The 23,295-nt window shown below is 46.3% G+C and overlaps 1 protein-coding gene across 1 annotated transcript in view; it reads right to left on the reverse strand.

The window, feature by feature from the left end:
- The window catches only part of CUX2 (cut like homeobox 2), a gene marked incomplete at its 3' end in the record, with an annotated part of 211,687 nt that overhangs the window by 38,674 nt on the left and 149,718 nt on the right, over positions 1–23,295 (reverse strand). Inside the window, exon 4 of the mRNA XM_079763264.1 lies at positions 5,307–5,385. Within this exon, the coding sequence (XP_079619390.1) occupies positions 5,307–5,385 (79 nt within the window). The remainder of the gene's footprint in view (positions 1–5,306; positions 5,386–23,295) is intronic.

The raw sequence follows: 23,295 nt of genomic DNA on the forward strand, positions 1-23,295 counted from the left end.
TCTCTCTGATAGAAAAATGGGCTAAGGGTACATGAACCAGTGATTCACAAAGGAATAAATATGAGTGGTTCATAAACATACAAAAATATTTAATGTAACTAATAAGTGAAGAAGTACAAAATAAATCAAAGAGAAGAAAATTCGTATTCTCTCTAACCACTGATCCTGAGGTTGTGTCAATACATGGCTACAATATATTTTCCTTCCCAAGTTTTCTTCCTTGTCCTGTGAACTATAGCACAATACCAATAAGTTGTGTGTTCCTGAGCACCCTAAATGTTGGAGAGGGGGTTCAGTAAATTACAGCACAGCCACACAAGAGAGTGTGACACACAATGAATCAAAGTTACTCAGGATTTTTAATCACACAGGGGAAACTGATGGTCGTGGTGGGTGAAAGGAAATAGGATGCAAATGGTTCATGTAGAATGAATGACCATTTTGAAAAAGTACGTGGGGGAAAGAAGGTCAGAAAGAAAAGTAACGAAATAGTCCCGCTGCTTTTCTAGTAGGTAGTTTTCTCTCCTTTCCACTTTTCTGTATTTTCTGATTTGACAGTGTGCATACGGGAGAAAAAATTTCAAATCCCTAAATATCATGAAGAATTTCCTATTCCATAGACTCAGTAACCCTGTTGGCTAAACAGCTCACTTCACATCTGTAACAACTGACAGAACTTTGTGAAATCAACAGCAAACACCTGTGACTCTGTAATTTATCCCCTGATGTCAGTGTTGCAATGGGCTACTGATTACTAAACCCTCCAAATGCTTTCATGCACAGCATATCAAATCTTCAGGTCACATATCCCTTTGCTAAAGACACAGAAACTAGAGCTCAGAGAGGTTCAGGCCCTGTCCAAGGTCACACAGCTCGAAAACACCAAGCTGACAGTCCACTACTTGTGTCTGCTGCTGTAGCTCAAGCTCCTAAGCTGACCAGCTTTTTGCCTCCTGAGGAGGAGCAGGGAGAGAAATGATGCCATCTCTCGCATCTGATTTTCTTCTTTTAAATAGGGTCTTAAAAAATATATATATATATTTTAATTGAGTTTTTTACAGAGAGGAAGGAAGAGGGATAGAAAGCTAGAAACATCGATGAGAGAGAAACATTGATCAGCTGCCTCCTGCACACCCCCTACTGGGGATGTGCCCGCAACCAAGGTACAGCCCCTCCCTTGGCCGGAATTGAACCTGGGACCCTTCAGTCCGCAGTCCAATGCTCTATCCACTGAGCCAAACCAGTTAGGGCCCGCATCAGATTTTTAAAAACCAAACTAAAGCAGAAAACACATTTTGGGGCACTCACCCCTGTCATCTTATCTCTTCAGCCTCCCTCTTACTCGCTCTTTGCTTATTTAGATTATTTTCTTCTTTTGCTTTTAACTAATCACTTAGTTAACAAGTTAGCTTCCTGAAGCCTGGTCGGTTCCTAGTGACTCTATGAGCGTGATAAAGAAATCAGCCGTCATGGATCCAGAAGTCAGAAAGGTTTAAATCAAATCATCCTCCACAACAATGACATTAATTATGCTTTTAACACGTTTTACTGCTTTTTTTTCTCACTTCACGCCACATCTGTGTGAACAATATCCAAAAGATTTACGGTCTTCTTTCGTAATTACAGACATACAGGCTGCACACTTATCAAAATACTTGCTGAGCAATCACACTATATCGCATTCTCTGCCAAAGATTTGCGTTGGCAGCAGTCATTCAAAACAAAAATGTTGAATCAGGACTTGTGTGGTTTTGCGAGGGGGGGGGGGAGTATTTCCACAAATAATTTGCCTGTCAAGAAATATAAAAACAGGAGAGTGAATATCCTGGCAAATTTTCCAGGAGTGTTATTTTTATGGAGGGGGTTGGGGCCATGTGTGTGGGGAAGACAGCGAGCAGGGTAGCTCTGAGCACCAAAAACACATCTGACATTTGGTTCTTGTGTCTGCGGATAAAATTTAATGAGAACAAAAATATGTCTTCCTAATTCCCCCAAGAAATCATTAAAACATTTTGTTATTCTTAAATGTCTCAGAATGAATTAGAGCCCCTAAAGGGGCTGTTCGTATGGTACGTCTCCATCAGTTAAAGCTCCTCATTCTCTAACTTGGTGACAGCTGGGGACACACGTTTCCCCTGCCCCTCCATTTCCGGGGAGGGAGCTGGGAAATCAGACGCGTGGAGTCAGCACTAGGCTGGGAACAACCCTTTGGGGAGAGGGCGAGGGGGCACAAGGACCTTCTGGAAAGTTCCTGCCTGTCTTGGGGTCTCTCAAGGCCCCCCAGTTGGCACTGCAATGCTGGCCCTGTAATTGTGTTAACAGCCGTATCTCCAGAAAGATGAGGGTCCCATAATGAACCCCAGAAATGAGACCTCCTTTTCAAGTGGGGGCTGTAAAAGCTCCTTCTCACCCCCAAGCACTAGCGTCACTGGCATTCCCCTGGTTTGTGACAGCAGGCTGGTTATTCGAGCGATGATCTGGTCACCTCTGCCACCAGAATGCAAGCTCCCTGAGGGCTGGGCTCCCGTCTGCATCGCTGAGCTCATGGTCATGTTCCCAGTGTCTTGCAAGTGCCAGGCACACAGCAGGCACTCAATAAATGCTATCTGAGTAAATAAACACATGACAGGCAGAGGGCTTTTTGTTTAAATAACCCTTCCTCCCCTTTCTGCATCTGAGTCATATTTCTAATTCATTCACCAAACAGTTATTAGGTGCCTACTGTGTACGGTGTTCTGGGTTATAAATTTAGTATGATTCAGTCGCAGGCTTGGGAAATTTTGCTTCTCCAAGGGCAGCCTGATATATATATATATGATAGTAGGTGTCTCTTAGCAAAGTACCACTATGTGCCATGTTTGCTGAAGCCTCCCACAAGTGTATGAGGTAGGTTCTCATGTTATTCCCAATCTATAGAAGAGGAGACTGAAGCTCAGGGAGGTGAATTAATTCATCCGCAGTCACCCAGTGAGTAAGTGGTACCGGCAGGATTCCCACCCGGTCTGGCCCTAAGCCTGGAAACACAAGCCTGTATCAGTGCTGCTCCTGGTGCTATAGATGAGGTTCTATGGGGCGCAGTGAAGGAGCCTGGCGTGAGGACTCCTAGGAGGCAACTTTGGGCTCTGTACTGGGTCACCCTCCAATGTCATATGTTGTTGAGACTGTGGGTCTTGAAAGATTGAAAAGAGCGAAATAAGAGGGTATATTTTTCCAAAATGTTCCCAAATAACTCTGATGAGGGTGAAGACCTTATAAACAAAAAGCTGCAAAGGGCTTCTTGGATATGTCTGGTGTGGTCCTCAGGGGCTGCAGACACATGGCTATTTCAGCCTCACACTACAGGGCCATGCCATCTGGAAGTGAGAGTGAGGGGGGCACAGAGCTCTGGGATGGGGGCTGTGCTGTCTAGCTCCAGCCATTCTCACCACCAAAGCATTCTCATTGAGAAAGCCCACATGGCCATGCTGCCTTCCTGAGAGCAGAATCAGGGCAGAGCATAGGACTGGGGCAGAGAGGTCAAGGCTGCAGATGCCTCTGTAGTGGGCTGAATGGTGGCCCCCAAACATATGTCCACGTCCTAATCCCTGAACCTGTGAATGTGACCTTATTTGGAAAAAAGGTCTTTGCAAATGTAATGAAGTTAAAGATCTTGAGATGAGATCGTCTTGGACTATCTGGGTGGCCCCTAAAGCCAATGACCCCAAATCCTTATTAGAGAAAGGAGAGGGTTTCTGGGACACAGAGACAAGAGAGAAGAAGCCCATGTGAAGACAGAGGCAGAGACTGGAGTGATGTGGCCACAAACCCTAATTCCAGGATGATCTCATCTAGAAGTCCTTCACTAACGACACCTGCAAAGACCCTGTTTCCAAAGAAGGTGACATTCTGAGGTTCAGGGTGGCCATGAATTTTGGAAGGATACTTCCTAAAGTTGCCCAAGACAGGTGAAATGAGGACCGTTCCCATCCTAAATGCAAAGATCTCACAAACAATTTTTATTTCAAATGTAAATGACTCTGCCTTCTCCATGGCTTGGCTTACACTGGGATCTCACTTTCCTCTTCAATCAACCGCCAATCAATCCTCACAGCACTGATTCCTGCAGCTGCATGGAAGGACGTGGGAAAGGTCAGGGGCTGTCTGAGTAGAGGGAGTTAGCACATTGGGATCTCCTCACGGCTCCACCACTGTTAAGCAAATCACTACACTTTTCTAGGCTCCCTTTTCTGAGTCAATAAGTGGGACGGTGGCAAAGGATGGGCCATTTTTAGTAAGTCCAACTTATAGAAGTATATCAAGAAACAGCATCTCCGGCCCCCAGAGGCTCCTCCTAAGAACTGTTGCCACTCGCTGTCTAACAACACAGGTTAATGTTTTTTAAATTGAGGTGAAATTCCTATAACATAAAAGTAACCATTTAAAAGTGTACAATTCAGTGGCATTAGTACAACCACCACCTTTATCTAGTCCCAAAACATTTTTATACCCTTAAAAGGAAACCTGGTACCTATTAAGCACTCACTCCCCATTCCCTTCTCCCTGCCCCCCAGGCCCTGGTAATCATCCATCTGATCAAATCTGCCTCTATAGATTTGCCTATTTTGGACACTTCATATAAATGGAATCCTATACGATGTGGCCTTTTATGATTGGCTTATTTCACCCAGGATCATGTTTTTGAGGCTCATCCACATTGTAGCCTGTGTCAGTGGGTTATTCTTTTTATTACTGAATCATAGTCCACTGAATGGCTAGAGCATATTTGTTTATCCATTTATCCATCGATGGACCTTTGGGTTGTTTCCCCCTTTTGGCCACTGTGAATAGTGCTGACAGGCTAATTTTGGTCTTCAGGTTTTATGTAAATAGAGCAATACAGTACATGTACTTTTGGGTTTGGCTTTTGCTCTACATCTAGTTTTTGAGGTTCGCTGTACCATGTCGGAGGAAACTTTTGAGGTCTTTCAGCACACTCTGCTGGCAGAAAGCACTTGGCGCCATTTGTCCTCTGGGGGGCAAGACAGGCTTCTTGGCTTCCCAAGAAAGTACAGGTGAGAGACCTTGCCAGGAGCCCCCCAAAGCTCTCTGGTTGACATTAGAAGGTAGTGGGGGAAGATGGAGGAGCCATGTGGGGATGTCACACCAGACTGGGCACGGAACCCACTCACCCCCATAATCCCCACCCATGGAAGGCATGAACTTGCCCAGGAGTCAGCCTGTCCCCATACCCCACCATGAGGAGGCTCCTGTGTAATGGCTGTTTCTTCTAATTAATTTTTTAATTATGGAGCACAAGCATTTCTTACCTGGTGTTTCAATTAATTGCTTGTAAACACTCAAGAAAGCAGCCTCAGCTTCCTGACTTCTTTTACTAAGGGCCACCACCTTTGGAAACAAAAGAAAAAGTCATGTGTAACCATGGTATATGAGTCTACAAGCAAATTTGATCATTTTCTACCTGTGCAAGCATGGGATGGGAGGTGGGAGAGGGGAAATGAAGGTTAAAAGTATGGAGTTAGAAAATTCAGGTTCACATCCCAGCTCTACTGCATTCTGGCTGTGTAACCTTGGGCAAGTCACTGGTCCTCTCTGACCCTCAGTTTCCTCATCTGTAAAATGGGAGTAAGTAATAGAACCTACTTCCTAGGCCTGTTGTGAGGATTAAATGAAGCTGCACATAAGCGGCTATTAGCACAGGTCACATAGTAGCTTATTTACAGTTACTATTATTATTCTTCTTATTAAAAGGCTACACTGGATATTCAAACATGACCCATGTTTTGAGGAAAAGGGAGGTACACTTGGGGAATATTTGCCACTGAAAATACAGAGAAATCATTAAATCTCTAGTAAGATAGCAAATAGCTTCAATAAATGTCAAGGGTGACAGAGTTATATGAAATAGTTCCTGGTATACCAAAGGCACTCAATAAACGCTTCTTGACTGATGAATACATGGGTGACTAACTCAGTGGTGAAGACCCACATTCACGAGCTCATTTTCTTGCTCAGAGGCTTTTCTTGTTCTGTCAGTGTGACTCCACGAGATGCATTCAAGAGAAACATAGCTGGGGCTCAGCTCCACATCCATCTGCTCCGGGCTCTGAATTCTGAGCTATGGCTTCAAGCTGTTTAGATGCTGGCTCTTGATAGCCAGTCCCTTTGGCTTAGTCCTGGCCTCCCCTGCATATGAGCTCCTGGTACCCAGGTGCTACCACCCCTACCCTCCTCAAGGACATTCTGGGGCGGGTATCTCCCTTTGGACTGGAACAGATTTATTCTCCCTGGCACCGATATACCTCTCCGACTGGTGCCAACTTCCTAAACCAGCGGTCACCAACCTTTCAGAACTCAGGGAACATCAGTGGTCCGCGGACCACCGGTTGGCGACCGCTGTCCTAAACGATGAATCTATCAGAGCATCTACTTGTCAATCACCCTCTTTCAGAGTTGGGCTTTTCTTATGAATCCTAATGATGCCAACCAAGAGGATGTTTGTTATTGACTTCCTTCCCTCTGGGAGCACACTATCTGGTGCACAGAGGGTGCTCAACACAATTTGTTGAAAGAACAAATTCAAGTGGGTTGCACCCACTTGGGTCCTGTCTGACACCATCCTAGAGAAATGACTGGGGCCAATTCTGAGACAGTCCACCTGGGTTCAAATCCCAGTTCTATCACTTACTATCTGTGTATCCTTTGACAGGTAGGACACTTAAATCCCTGTACCTCTACTTCCCCAGATGTAAAATGGGGATAATAATATGACAACCTTCCTCAAATGGTTGCAAGTGGATCAAATGATTTAACACATGTAAAGTCCTGTGCAAGACTCCTGGCATGCATTAAGCCCCATAGATATGTCACCTCTTGGTATGACCAGCCCCTTCCTTCTTGCCTATTATGGGGACAGGCTCTGCCCAGTGCTGGGTGAACCTCAGTTGTGTTCATCTCTGGTCTCCGATGGAGAGCACCTCCACATGCAGCAGTGCACTTTGGGAAGAATTAGAAAGCCATAGTGGCTCCTCTAAGGCTTCCAAAATGGCAGCCATAAGCCTCATGCGGCTACTGAGCACCTGATATGTGATGAGCCCAAACCGAGATGTGCTGTGAGTACAAAATACACACTGGATTTTAAAGACTTACTATGAAAAAACAGAATTTACTACAGTTTATTGGCATTTTTTATACTGATTACATGTTGAAATGATAACATTCTGGATATCATAGGTTAAATAAAACCTACTTATTATTATTCATGTTACCTGTTTTCTTTTTACTTAGTTCCTAAAAATGTAGGTAATGCAAAATATAAAAATATATCCGTGGATCTCACTGCATTTTTATTGGACAGCGCAGCTTGAAGGATTTACAAGATCCATATTGAATTCGTTATTTAAGAGGGGTAGAGAGAAATGTATGGTGGATGTTGAGCAAGTGATTTTTAAAAAGTCAGTTACAAAAACTACTTAAGCTCTCTTGTTATTACGAGAACAGTCTCTGATCTTTTGCATTCCAGAGTGAATGAGACTATTCTCATTCATTCAACAAACATTTCTTGAGCACCTGCTCTGTGCCAAGCACTATGGGCTGAGAACTCAGTGATGAATGAGGCTGACTCAAGCCCCACCCATAAGGACTCCCACTGGGGAGATTGACATTATAGCAGATTCCCCAGATAATTAATTACAAGAGCTAAATGCTTCAAACAGGCCTTGAGTATGTGCAAGTGGGGGAGGCTGACCCAGTTTGGTGGGTGGAACATCCGGATCTGTCTCTTCAAGAAGGGGAAGATGGTGGACAGAAAGAATGTTCTAGAATCTAGGCAAAGGGAAAATCATCAAGTGTGGGCAGATTTTTATTCTTGCTGAGATGGACAAGACACAGTTCCTGCTTTGGGGAATCACAACCAAGTGGGAGACACAGCTACACCCAAGAGGAACCACAACATGGGAGGAGGTGATGCAAACACTGGGGCCCCCAGAGTAATGTGAGGGGGCAAATAATTAAGATTTTTTTTGGGAAGCATTCCTGATGGGCCAATAATAACAATAAATGTAATATTCATATGTGCCATATGCTCTTACTATTCATGATCATCTCTCTCCATAGATATACCAATCACTGAAGGTAGCTGCTGTCATTATCTCCATTGTACAGAAGAGAAAACCAAGGCTCAAGGAGGTTAAGTGACTTGCCTAAGATTACCCAGTTAGTAAATGGTAGAGCAAGAGTCACACACGTCTGGAGGTTCAAATTACCGTTCTGAATCCAGACACTGGCCCCTTTCTCCTAGATAGAAAAACCCTCCCAGCCACAGTCACTCGGACACACCGCCCGCCCCCCGCTGCCCCCCGTGGATGCTGTTATCTATGGCTGTATCATGTCAAGGGCTGCTGTGCTGCCCACCTGGAGCCCAAGAAAAGCCATGAGAAATGGAAGCAATTCATCTCCTGATCCCGGCATGGGGAGTTATCAGAGCAGTCAGTGGAAAGTCTGAATGCTTCATTTTACAGTCGTCACTCTGAGCACGTGTGGTGGCTGGGGTTTGGGGAAAGGCATTAAAATGTTCCATGGACTGCAAAAAGGAACCCTGGGTGGAAGTGGGGGTGGGGGGGGGTGCTAGAAGGTTTCTTTAATGTTTCCCTGTCTCTGCCTACAGCACCCTCTATTTTTCATTCATGGCTATTATCCCTTTGTAATGGTGTATTGTTTATATGTGACTGCCTTCTTGTGGGTCTCCCTACTAGAGCTGTGTTGTCCATACAGTAGCCACTAGCACAATGGCCACTGAGCACCTGAAATGTGACTATTTCAAATTCAGATCAGCTGTAACATATGGAATTTCTAAGTCTTGGAATGTAAAAAGGATTACATAATATCTCAATAAATTTTACAATGATTTTATGTTGAAAATGATAATATTTTGGACATAATGGGTTAAAATATATTGTTAAAATTAAATTCATCTGTTTCTCTATACTTTTAAAAATGTAGCTATTAGAAAATTTTAAATTACATGTGGCTTACTTTATATTTAAATTGGACAGTACTTGTGTAGATCAAGAGTTTTGGCACTCTGTGGCCTTTCCTCTGTTTGTATAAGTAAAGTTTTATTGGAACACAGCGACAGCCATTCTTTTATGTATTGGCTGCTTTCATGCTACAATGGCTGAGTTCAATAGTTGTGACAGACACCCTGACTGCAAAGCTGAAAATATTTACTGCCTGGCCCTTTGCAGAAAATGTTTGCTGATCCCTCATTTAGAGGTTCTCTAAATGGCTGGACAATATTTTCAAAAGCAGAGATCAGAAAACATCCTGACTGGCATCCAATTTGAATTGGTTCAAGTTTAGAGCTTCCCATAGTAAATATGAGTCCTGAAGACAGTAGCCATTTGGATGTCCTAACTTGTTCAGCCTTGTTTTAGAGCAATGACCTTTTCTGTTTCCAGAAAGCCAGTTCTGATGGTTCACAGCCCAATCTAGTGCTGGGCCTAAATGTCATCAAGCATCACCTGGCCTCAGCTTGTTCATCCATTAGGTGGGAAGAAAAATTTCCCTCTGCCTAAGAAGCTATTGGAAAGGAATGAGCTAACATGTGGCAAAGAGTCCCGTGAAAGTTGGCAAAAGATTTTATAATAAATCAGATAATTCTTCTTCCAACCATATAGTATGTCTTTTCCAAGGTCTGCAGCTCGAATGCATTTTACTCATGTGCCCAGAACAGGTGAGCACGGCATAAACAAAAGGCCACGTGTTTCTGCCTCATGGCTGGGTCCTACCATGCAGAAGGGTGGGAGAAAAGTATTCAGAATGACAGATTTGGTTTGTGACAGGCAGATCTCTGAAGGCCATCTGGGGAAGGAGGAGGAAGAAGTGGAGGAGGAGGAGGTGGCGGCCAGCTACAGACACCAAGAAGGTCGCCATCAGAAATAGCTTAGTGTCTGACGGAGCAAGTGGCATTTACACCACCTGCTGTGATAGAAGGGGTGAAAATGTGTTTGGTTCCCCCCAAGTATGAAAATAACAGGTGCAGAACAGGGTAAGCCAGAGAAGAGGCAAAAGCCTGTTCTAGCTGCCTGGCTTTTGTCTATCAGGTGGTTAAACCAGGTAAATGTGGGCTTCCATGATGACTGTCTGAGACAGCGGTGACATCTACTGGCTACTGACAACTGCTCCATGCCGAGACCTTTACAAAGAATGGTCAGAGCTTCCGGGAACAGCCCTCATTCTGTGCTCAGTGCTGTATCTTTGGAATCTCCCCAACAATTCTAAGTCATGAGCACCATTACTGTCCCCATTCTACAGAGGAAGAAACTGAGGTTCAGGGAAACCAAGTCACTTGGCCAAGATGAAAGAACTAGTTAGTGGCAGAGGTGGATCTGAGTCCAGAATTCTCTCATTCCAGGGCCCACACTTGCCACCAGAAAACCCGTCTTCTCAAAGTGTGTCACACAGCCCCACAGGCGTGAAAGAGGAATCTTTGATCAAGTCTGCATGTGCTTTCTGAGTGGACATATACGAAATATATCAACACACTGGACGCTTGGACAAGAGCTGCAGGAAAAAAATCCCCTTCACCTTGGCTTAGCCCAGTGTCTTCCCAAATGCATTTGGCCACAGAACTTTTTTCTTCAGAAAATAAACCTGGAAACTTGCATTCTGAGGAACACACTTTGAGGACAGCTTCCCTTTACCATGGGTCCTGGGCTCTAGGGAGGGTGAGGCATGGTGGTTCTGGGAGATGGGGGATCTGATACAGCAGGATTCTGGAAGACACTAAAGACTGATACGGGTGCTCGGAGGGTCTCAGAATCAGCAGCTCTGAGGAGACAGAAGAAATGAGATCTGCAAGAAAAGGAATCAGCTTAGGATGGCAGGGGGCATCCTAACACCTTCTGAAGCCTGGATCTCCCTCTGGGGTATACATATCTGGGCAACAAAGAGGGGCAAGAAGAATTAGGGGAGACAAAAGGAGGAACCTGGCATGGAGAGTGAGGGGTAGGAGCGAGAGGGCATGGAAAGCAGGGGATTCAGACAACTTGGGGGTTCATGGACATTGAGGAGAGCACAGAGAAGGAGGGGGTTGTGGAGAATAAGGGAGGGCAGCAGACTCGGGGACACACACTACAAGAGCAATCTACAACTAGCTGAAGATATTTCAGGCTATTTTGTTGAGAGGAATAGGGTGTATCCTGGGCTGTAAATATTCAAGAGGTGGGGGTGAGCCAGGGGTGGGGAGAGAGGGTGGAAATTTCAAGGAGAAAGTTCTAAATTCTCAGAATGGATTCTCATATGAGGTAATGAGCTCCCCATCAGAAGAGGCGTCCATGTACATAACCAGCTATTTGTGAGGCTCTAAAGTACTCAGGGAGACCTGCACATGGGGAGGTTTGGCTAGATTATCCAGAAGGTTCACATCTGACTCTAAGCGGTAAATTGCTTTTCCTCATAGTAATATTCTGATTTTACCTGATTTCATACCAGGTGAAATGGGATATTGACCTTGTTATTATTATTATTAATAATACCAGTGACTGCCCGGCCAGCATGGCTCAGTGGTTGAGCATTGACCTATGAACCAGGGAGTCACGGTTCGATTCCTGGTCAGGGCACATGCCCAGGTTGCAGGCTCGATCCCCAGTATGGGGCATGCAGGAGGCAGCTAATCAATATTTCTCTCTCATCATTGATGTTTCTATCTCTCTCTCCCTCTCCTTTCCTCTCTGAAATCAATAAAAAAACCTCTATATATAAAAGGCTAATATGCAAAGTGTCCCCTCGGGAGTTTGACCAGGAGACTGGGAGTTTAATTGCTCGCTATGACATGTGCTGACCACCAGGGGGCGGCATGGAAGGAAGGAAAGCCCTGGCCGGCAGCTGGAAAGCCCCGATTGGCCCTGATTGCTGGCCAGGCCTAGGGACCCTACCCATGCACGAATTTCATACACTGGGCCTCCAGTATAAAAATAATAACAGTGACTACTAAGCACTGACTATGTCAGGCACTGTGCTAAGTGTTGGACATGTATTAACTCATTTAATCCTCACAAAACTTTTTGGGGAGGGGTGGTTGTTACTCCAATTTAACAGATGAAGATACGAGGCACAGAGGAAGAGGGAGTCAAGGAGACGCCATGGTCTGGGGCTTGAACAACTGGATGTTCTTAAATAGCCACTGTTACGATTTTCCCACTCTATCCGAGTCCAGGACAGGACAGGTCAGGAGTGGGCACTAAATCAACCGTGACCGAATAAACAAATACCATAAGGAAGGAAGTTAAGTGGCTACATGAACTAACCTTTCCAAACTACAAACTTCAGTAAAACGCCACGTCAAGAGGATGACAGAGTGATACCCTCCAAGTAGCCCAAACTAAGCTGCAATCTTGGAGGCTCTATGGAGGCCTCTTGCAAGCTCTCTGATGGAGTAGCTGAGGAACCCATGGTTAGTGGGGAGGGGACAAAGCCCAGGATCTGCCCACAGGTCCTGGGCACTTGTCTCCATCCAGGAAGCTAATAGCAGGCTAGGAAACAGGAAAAGCTGGACCTGGAGTGAGCAGACCCGGGTCTGGATTCAGCTGGGGTTTCGCATCCCTATTCACCATTAGGCAAGCCACACCCCCTTTCTGAGCCTTAGTTTCCCCATCTGTAAAGTGAAGTGCTGGGCTTCAGCTCCCTTCCAGCTCAGTCGTGCAATGATTCTAATTTCCCCAAGCAGACAGTCAGACAGACACACACCTCCCCACACATCAATCCCCACCCCACTGAGGTTTTAATCAAAGACAGTGCAAGGCCTTTTTCCTGTGCCTCATGCTCTCCCAGCAGACCCACCCAGGCTCAGACCGAGGGTGGATCTGTTGGGAGCCCATGAGGCAGGGGAGAAAAACACCGTGCAATTTTATTCTAATATTTGTAATTATTCCCAGGCTGAAACTAAGGCACAGCACAAAGTGTTTTCAAATGTCGGCATTAATGAACACGTTTTATCCAACATAATACAGGCCCCCAAATGCATTTATGTCAGGTTCCCTGAGATCTTGTGAGCAGCACCCCACACTGGGCTGGCTTTCACGGCTTGGAAGCAGCGCAAAAATGAAATGTCCCACAAGCGCAGGCTGGCAGGCCTGCTATTAGCAACAGTATAATCATCAATTACGTCCAATCACAAACCACTGATTTTATAATTATCAAATGAAGTTCTAACTTCTCACCTCCGCTCAGTGGCAAATAATATCTCTCAGTTCAAAAAGGAAGCTCCCCACCCCCCACTTTCCCCCTCTATTTTTTCTTTTTCTCTTGCTTGCTCTCTTCTGGGAAAAAGAATTTCCAGGCCTCCATGTAAGACTGCATTTAAATTGCTTGTCACTCAAAACAAAGGCGAGCCACTCATTTGTAATTCACCAGCCACCTGAACAGACTGCCTGTTTTCCTTTAAGCATCCATGCACTGAAGCACAAAGATCATTTTTCTATTGTTAAAATTGTATAAGCCAGGGCTTTTTTTAGCAGCAAAAACACAATTTCACTTTTCTTCTGAGGGCTCCCGGCATAAAAGGGAAGGGAGGCTTTCTCTAGTGCTTTACAAATAAATTTTGCCTTAAAAAAAAAAAAATCAACCATATGCTCATATAATGAGCTAAAAAGCTATCAAGGCTGTATACATGAGGGCAGGACAGAAGTTATGTTTCCTGTCCTGCCCAGGGTGTGGCCAGTGTATGAAACTGGATGATTAAGATGAATTCTCATGGGCGGCGGAAGCATCCGTGTCCATCTCCCCCTTTTTGGGAGATGCTGATACCATGACCATGGCTCCATGCTGGCTGGCGTTTGGCCGGCAGGCTCTGAGAGCAGAAACAACCCAGGAATGGGGGCCCCAGCTTGGAACTTGCTGTTCCAGCCAAAGGGGGCTCTTGCTGTGTGTCTGACTTTCTGGCTACCTCACTCCAGAGGGACACGCCACAGGCGATTGCCATGGAGCCCTGCATGCAACCAACTTCCTGTGGCTCAGCCTCTGAAGGCCAGGCCCACTTTGACAACAGCTTGGTTTTTCTGAAAAATGGATCATATTCATACAGCTTCCAATTTTAATCTAAAGCTTTTTATAATTTGCAAAGACCTTGCACAGGAATCAGTGCATCTGAGCCTCCACACACTCCGAGAGGGTGGCCCTGAGCAGGGAGGAAGGAACCTTGTTGGAGAGGCCCCGGGGGTCTGACACAGCAGCTCAAAGTCACACGGGAGAGGCCGAGGTAGGTTGTGAACGGGGTCTTTGGTCTCAGAGCCAGCCGTGAAGCAGGGAATCTGGGGCTGGAATCTCTGTGACTCCCCATTTGAAGTGGGAGAGTAGCTTCTATTTTGGGTAAATAAATTAGAACAGACTCAGGTTCACCCCTAAAGTGTCCCCTTCTTGTGTCTGAATATGCTGTGCTGTCCTGAATGGGAGAGTGAGGAATGGGGCTCCCACTAGCCCACCTGAAGTTCCTCAGACGCCGCAGCCAGTTTTTTCTCTGCAGAAGAACTCAAAGATTCCTGATTTAAAACAACAGTGAAGCCGAAACCGGTTTGACTCAGTGGATAAAGCGTCGGCCTGCGGACTCAAGGGTCCCAGGTTTGATTCCGGTCAAGGGCATGTACCATGGTTGTGGGCACATCCCTGGTGGGGGGTGTGCAGGAGGCAGCTGATCGATGTTTCTCTCTCATCGATGTTTCTAACTCTCTATCCCTCTCTCTTCCTCTCTGTAAAAAATCAATAAGATATATTTAAAAAAACAAAAAACAAAACAACAACAGTGAAACCAATTGTGAATGATACCGTGATGGTGGATACATGTATGTATTTGTCAAAACTCACAGAATGTATAATACAAGGAGTGACCCCTCATGTAAATGACAGGCTTTTGTTAATATCAATGTATCAATATTGGTTTAGCAACTCTAACAAATGTACCATAATGCAAGATGTTAATAGAGTGGTGGGGGGAAGAAAGAGGGAGTGTATGGGGGGGGGGCCTCTATACTTTCTGATCAAATTGTCTCCAAATTTGATAGCTCTAATAATAGTCTATTAATTAAAAAAATAAAGACAGTAGTGAGCATGTACAAAGCAGTTACTGTTTCAGGCACTGCTCTAAGCGTTTATCACATTAACTCATTGAATCCATATAACAGCCCTGTGAGATCAGTATCATTAGCTTCCCCATTTTACCAGCTGAGAAAAACAAGACATCAGAGAGGTGAAGTAATTTGCCCAAAGTTACACAGCAAGTGACCGAGCTAGTATTCACACCCTGGGCTCCAGAACCTGTGCCCTTAGCGGTGAGAATAATGAGATTATCGCTGGGTTGTCACCAAAAGCCTGTCCCCTCCCCATGGGATACTGTCCTGTATGTGCATCCCATCTTGCTCATGTGTCACATAGTGAGTTAGTCTGGGGTCATGAATGATGGGTCCAGGGCCAGATGCACCCCATGGACATATTTTCTTGGACCTTCTAGTGTTTTAAAAATATTTGAGCCATTAAAATTCATCAAGTTACATGCTTAAGATTTGCACATTTTGCCGTATGTAAATTTATACCTCCATAAAGCACTGTGAGCATGAAAATATGTGCATATATATTGAGCCAACATTTAAAAACCAGAAGAGATCCAAGTTACTGGCTTCTCTTAGAAAATCAGAGGATCTGGCCATTCTGAGCCCACATCCCACTGACACCCACCTGGAGCCCAGCAGCAGCCTCCTGTTGAGACAGGTGGGGGTCGGCAGTTCACCCCAGGCTCCCCATGCACCTGCAGTTCAGGTGTGGGCCTGGCCTACACCGACACCCTTTTCCCCTGGCTTTGTTTTCCCCACACTCTTCTTGAGTCCTATCAGCCCCCTACACGTCCCTTCCTTGAAGCAGTGATTTCATGGGCTGGATGAAAACCAGGAGTGATGAGAGGGTGTCTTGAACTGGTCTTACTTCCTGCTTCCAGGCCCCACGTGGCTGGCAAACTGCATTTCCAAACTGCAACACGATCTCCATGTGAGCCCTCCACCCAAAATACAGATTGGTTAGACCCTACAAACTCAATCCATCTGGGCTTGGAGAAAAGGAGCCATTTAGAGCATCTGAATAATTCTGTACCAACCTGGGCGATGAGAAACTTGTAGGCAAAGCTGAGAAAGAACCAGCAGGGCTTGGTGTTCTGATGGGAGTGGGGGAGCAAGGAAGGTGGGTCCTGGAGGAAAGGGGTGAGTCAGTGAGGGCAAGAGGAGACCACAGGAACACATGCAGCTGGGGATTCAAGGAAGGGCTGGAAAGCACCAGGGTTTTGGAGTCAGGTCCGAGTGACTGAGGTCTGAAATCTGCATGCCTGGTTGTGTGACTTTGGGTAACTTGCTGAGCCTTCAAACCCTCAGCTTTCTCAATTGTAAAATGGGTTCAATGAAGAGATACTGAAGAATCACATCAGAGGGTGAAGCAGCTGGCACAGTGTCTACCGGGCCAGCACTTCATGGATGTGCATGGGGAGAATGAATGAATATCCCTTCCTTGACCATTCTGTGCATCAGTTTCTCCATCTAGAGCAGTGGTTCTCAACCCTTTAATACAGTTCCTCATGTTGTGGTGATCCCCAACCATAAAATTATTTTCGTTGCTACTTCATAACTGTAATTTTGCTACTATTAATGAATCGTAATGTAAATATTTGTGTTTTCCGATGGTCTTAGGCTCTACAGCAGCGGTTCTCAACCTGTGGGTCGCGATAACAGGTTGATAACCGCTAGGAGGGTTGCCTAAGACCATCGGAAAACACAGATATTTACATTATGATTCATAACAGTAGCAAAATTACAGCTATGAAGTAGCAACAAAAATAATTTTATGGTTGGGGGTCACCACAACATGAGGAACTGTATTAAAGGGTCGCGCATTAGAAAGGTTGAGAACCACTGATCTAGAGAGTAGGGACACCAAGACCCAGCTTGGGTGTCAGACACTAACAGTTAAAAGATATGCTTTGTTCACTGTTAAGTATGACATGAGGTTGGACAAGCCATACAAGATTCTTGGGATTTTTGTGCAAAGGATTCTATGAGTGTTAGAAGTCAGCGTTATCCAAGGGGGATGTGAGAGGTAGAAGTCACTAAACAACGAGCGTGGAATGTGGGCAGAAAATGAGTGATGCCACGAATCATCCCATTCTGCCCCAGAAACAAGCACCCTCTGAGACACAGGGCAGTCCAGGGGCCTGTGTGCTAGGCCCAAACGACACCTGCTGCTCCCTGAGCTGGTTAGGTGGCTCTGAGCTGGCGTCTGAGCTCTTGCTGCCCTATGTTCTATTGACCATGTGCTGTGGTGTTCTTTCCCCTGAAGGGAGGGCTGCAGGGGTCCCAGGTGGCTGCAGTCTCCCATCTTGAGGCACCCCCTAAGTTCTCCAAAATGCCAGCCCAGAAGAGTAAAGTTAAAAGAGCATGCGTGCCCTTTATGGAGAGGCGACCACCCAAATGTCATGCAAGCACCACCATGCCCAGGCTTTTAAATATAGCAGTGTTCTTTCTGGATGTCTCTATGGAGACAGCCCCATGAGGGCCTCAGCCAGACACTCGGGGCATCACTCTACCTCTAACTTCCCAGATGTGGTTATCGGCTACGGGCTCAGCTCAGCTTCCTGAGTTAGGCTCCAGGGTCGAGGGACCTGGTTTCCATTCCCAGTCCCCCCATTTCTTTGTGGTCCTAGGCAGCCACTGGCCTTCTCTGAGCCTTTGTTTCCACATCTGAGGATTATGATGAAGATGAAAAGTGAAAGGATAAAGATTAAAAGTGATATGCATAAAAATTGCTTAGCACACACCCTGGCAAACAGACATTTAATAGATGTTGATTTTACTATTACTAATTGTTATCACCTTCAATGTACAAAGCACTATGTTGAGATGAATAAACCATGCTAAGGTTTGCTGGTTCAATCCCTGGTCAGGGCACATACTGGTACAAGAAACAACCAATGAATGCATAAATAAGTGGAACAATAAATTGATGTTTCTCTTTTCCCCTTCCTCTCTCTCTAAAATCAATCAATAAAAAACAAGAAAGAAAGAAAGGAAGGAAGGAAGGAAGGAAGGAAGGAAGGAAGGAAGGAAGGAAAGAAGGAAGGAAGGAAAGAAGGAAGGAAGGAAGGAAGGAAGGAAGGAAGGAAGAAAGAAAGGAAGGAAGGAAGGAAGGAAGGAAGGAAGGAAGGAAGGAAGGAAGGAAGGAAGGAAGGAAGGCAGACAGACAGAAAGAAAGAAAGAAAGAAAGAAAGAAAGAAAGAAAGAAAGAAAGGAAGGAAGGAAGGAAGAAAGACAGAAACCGAGAGCGAGAGAGAGCAAGGAAAAGGGCAGAAGGCAAGCAGCATTTGAGGAGGAATAATGAAAGAGTGGTTTATCCCCCAGGGCACAGGCTAGAGGATGGATTCAAGGAGGAGGTGGCACTGGCTCTCAAAGGATGAGAAGGTGGTTGATTGACAGAGGAGGGAGAGAGGGTGGTGTGTGCCAAGGTGGGAGTGAGAAAAGGCCTGGTGTAATCAGACAACCCTCATTGACAACACTCATTGTCCCTCCCTCTACATCCAGGGTTGCAAATGTTGGGCCTATGGTCCAAGTCCTCACATGCACTTCGTTGTTTTTTAGGTTAAAAAATGTTCATTTTTGAGCCAACATTTAAAATCAGATTTTACATAAAAATTGAGCTTTCCAGCCTGTCCAAAAGTACTGGAAAATGTGGACACAGTGGGCTCACATCCCTGCATAACTATAGCATCAACAACAAAAACTAACAGCAAATTCTGAGTATTAAGTATGCCAGGTACTGTTCTAAGTGTTTCACACACTAAGTTTAAAAATCCTCATAAAAACTCTATAACGTGGGTGCAGTGATGTGGTAATGGTTTATCTGGTGAAAAAGAAAAGGCCTTGATTTTTTTGTTTACCAATTTCTGTGGCATATATGGTGGATTTTAATCTACCAATTGTCACTAACCATGAAGTTTGACATATGAGGCTCTTCAGCACATGAGCAGTAGGTACAGTTATTATCTCCACTTCCCAGATGAGGAAACAGAAGCACAGAGAGGTCAACAGATTTGCCCAAGGTCACAAAGCTAGGAGTGGGCAGAGCAGGGATTTGGAGACAGGCAGCCTGACTTTGAAGACTGTGCTTTCAGCCCACACAATATGCTGCAAGACCAGACTGCCACAGTCTTCCCTGGCGTGTGGAGGCCACTCCTCAGATGGCACACAGAGTCCCAGTTTGCCTCAGTCCCCCACTCATCTCTGTTGCCTCATCTGTGTCTGCTGCTCATTCAGCTGACCTGCAGGGCCCCTGTGGGCAACTAAGCTTGCATCCCTGCTTTGGGGTATGAAATGTCACCCTGGCCTCAACTTTTCCCCCTACTTCTGGGAACCCCGCCAGGCATCTGGACACAGAGGTATAGGGTGGTGGAGAACCAGCTTCTTTTCCTCTATCCCAACGCCATCCCTTAGCACCTGGCACAAAATGTCAGCAAACCTTTTAGTTCAAATGTTCCCTGCTCCCCGCTCCCCCTTATTCTCTCTTTGCCAGGAGTACTAACTGCATCAATTTAATGAAAGCAATTTGTCTGTTCCCCTCTTCTCTTCCTGCCACCTCATGTAACAAAACTTGGAAACACGATTCATAGTGGAGAAAAGATCAAAACCAGTTCACCTTAGATTGAAATGGAAATGCTGCTGCACCTCCTATGCTCTGGTGGGAGAATGCACTTCCATTTGTCAAGGAAGGGGGCTTGGGTGGGGAACCCCATTTTCTTTGCTGTTTCTTAGAGACAGGTAGCCCTTGTGAAGTCTCTACAACCCACATTCTCCCAGCTGAGGGCCCGGGATGGCAGCACATGAGGGAGAGGCATATGTTTGGTAAGAAACGTGGAAATAGTCAAGTGTGAGTAGATTCATGTAAGTAATTTAATTACCTTGCACAGCTATGAAATCTCTTGGTTTCTGCTTCCATTATTAATGATGAATGTTAACTATCAGAGGACACTGGCTGAGGTTTCCTGACAGGCTGGGGCTGGGGGTTTAGGTGTCCCTAGGCTGCCATTCCTGGTTTCTCAATGATCAGGCTGGTCCCTGCTCCCAGCTGACCCCCACCCCACCTTGGAATTGACTGAGAGGTACATTATATACCTTGTCATGGACATGCCCAGCACCACCTTTGAGTGACTTATCAAAAACATTGAACCTGCATGTGATCAAGCCTCTAGATCCAACTGCCAGTGTCTAGGGAATACAAGGGACAGAGGAGCAAGGTAAACCATGCCACGGGGATGCAATCAGCAAAATCTCAGCTGGAGGTGAGGTGACTTGCCCCAGGTCGCAGAGCTAGCAGTGAGGCTGGGATTTGACCCCAAGCTCAGGAGCACAGCACACTCCTGAGACTGCATGAGATGCTGCAAAGGTGCAGCTGGGCTTCCCAGAGGGTGGGGCAAGGAACCAGAACAGCCCAGAAGCCAGGAGGGCGCTTCCACCACAAGGGGAGAGGTCCCTCTACCCTCTCTCGAGGTAGGCTTTCTCAGTGCTTCCCCAACCAGTGCTAACTTCTAATTCCTGGGATAACGAGTATATTGGCTTATATTGAGACCAATGTCAGCCCCTGGTGCAGTCAGCTGTAATTAGGGGAGTCTTCAGAAAAAAAATGGCCCAGTTATTTCCACATTAAAAACAAACACACACACAAACAAAAAATGGGTTTGGAGAGGGAGCTTACAGATTAGTAGTAGTAGTAGAAGTAGCATGACTAATTTGTCCCAGTTTGTTTGGGACTTTCCTGGTTTTAGCCCAGAAAGTTTTGTACCTCAAGACCTTCCCAGCTTTATAACCCAAACTTTTCCATCTGGTATCCCTCAGCCCAGGGCCAACCAGGACAGCTGGTTATCTTACTTAAGGGGCACATTCACAAGTACCAATGTGTGGACCTGTGTGAGTCCTGATATAGACCAAGAAACAATTTTTAAAAAATGAGGAGCCATTCAGGGACACTGAAGCATTGCTGGCATATCTATATACACTGAATGGCCAGATTATTATGATCTCTGAACGCATAATAATCTGGCCACTCAGTGTATATCCTATATAATAAAAGGCTAATATGCAAATTGTCCCCTCGACCAGGAGTTCGACCAGCAGTCAGGCCAGCCAACCGCCCATGTCCCCTCCCCCTGGCCAGGCTGGTTGGACCCCATCCATGCACGAATTCATGTACCAGGCCTCTAATCTACCTAATAAAAGACTAACATGCTAATTGATTGTACCTTCATGATGCCCACCAGCCAATCAGGAGTGAGTATGCAAATTAACCCAACAAAGATGGCAGGTTAATTTGCATAAGCAGGCGCAGGACGCAGGTGTTCCACACCACCCCAGCCACTCCGGGCCTCTGGGCAGCATGGAAAGGCAGAAAGGCGGCTCTGGGCCGGAGCGGAAAGGCTGCTCCGGCCAGAGCGAAGGTGGTGCCGGCAGCCAGGGGAGGGAAGGCCCATTCTTGCACAAAATGCCTAAAGAAAATTGTCATTTTTTTCATGGTGAAGGGACTGGAGTCCGTGTTGATGAAAACACCTTGGTGGCTGCGGTGACTGGCAGTGGCTGCAGCAGCAGGGTGATGGGGCTGGTGCCTTTCCCTGATCAGCCCGGTCGTCTCCCACAAAGGGAGGCCAGACTGTGGCTTAGGTCCGCTCCCCATAGCGGGCCTAAGCCGTCAGTAGGACAACCCCTGAGGGCTCCCAGTATGTGAGAGAGGGCAGGCTGGGCTGAGGGGACCCCCCCCCCCCCGCCCAGTGCATGAATTTCATGCACCGGGCCCCTAGTTCACACACACGTTTGGTAAGAAACGTGGAAGAAAGGAAGCATGGTAAGAAACACACACACACACACACACACACACACACACACACACACACACGAGTGGCCAGATTATTATGCGTTCGGAGATCATAATAATCTGGCCACTCAGTGTATATAAAAACCTAAGCGACTGTCTGACCAGTATCTACAATGCGCAATGACCACCAGGGGGCAGATGCTCTGACTGGTAGCTATGATGTGCACTGACCACCAGGGGGCAGATGCTCAATGCAGGAGCTACCGAGCTGCTGTGACTTGGCAGCTGCAGTTCTCAGGTGATGCACCCAGAACCAGAGAGGAGGGAGCCCGATTCCAGGGTACGTCACCTGAGAACTGCCCTCTCGCAATCTGGGACCCCTTGGGGGATGTCAGAGAGCCAGTTTTGGCCCGATCCCCGCAGGCCAGGTTGAGGGACCCCACTGGTGCACGAATCCGTGCACTGGGCCTATAGTTTCTTTTTTTTTTTTTTTTTAAATTTCTTTATTGATTAAGGTGTCACATATTTGTCCTCATCCCCCCATTCCCATCCCACACCCCTCCCCATGGATGCCCCAACCCCCTGTTGAACTTAACCATTGGTTAGGCTCTTATGCATGCACACAAGACCTTTGGTTGATCTCTCCCTTCTCCCCGCACCCTCCCCTATCCTCCCTCTGAGGCCCGATAGTCCGATCGGTGCCTCCTTGTTTCTGGTTCTGTTCTTGTTCATCAGTCCATGTTGTTCATCATTTCCCCTAGATGAGCGAAATCATGTGTCACTAGAGATGTACTTATAAGAATTGAATGTGCGACGGGCAATAATAGTTATGCTGACAGGCAAAAAATCAGCCTGTAGTGAGTTTCTTTCTGGACCAACAGTTCTTTTGAGACCCAATATCAATGTCCACCAGTTCCTTATGAGTACATGTCGGCACTGACCCCTCAGCTCTGGATGGTGGACAAATGGTGATAATGCAGGTCCGACTCCCTCTGGTTTGGTCTCGGCCGGACCCAGGGGGGGGCACGGCTTCACCCGGACCCGGGGCCCAGGCTCACCCGGATCCAGGGGCCCGCGGCCTCACCCGGACCCGGGACCCAGGCTCACCCGGATCCAGGGGCCCGCGGCCTCACCCGGACCCGGGACCCAGGCTCACCCGGACCCGGGACCCAGGCTCACCCGGATCCAGGGGCCCGCGGCCTCACCCGGACCCGGGACCCAGGCTCACCCGGATCCAGGGGCCCGTGGGCCTATAGTTTCAATATATTAAGAAACTACTATTAAAAAAATGTAACTATGTGTGGTATGGATGGTACCTAGACTTACTGTGATGATCATTTTGCAATATATGTGAATATCAAATCATTATGCTGTACACCTGAAACTAATATAACGCTGTATGTCAATTATATCTCA

This window comes from Cnephaeus nilssonii (genome assembly GCF_951640355.1).
Source record: "Cnephaeus nilssonii genome assembly, chromosome: 22".
Taxonomy (NCBI): Eukaryota; Metazoa; Chordata; class Mammalia; order Chiroptera; family Vespertilionidae; genus Cnephaeus; species Cnephaeus nilssonii.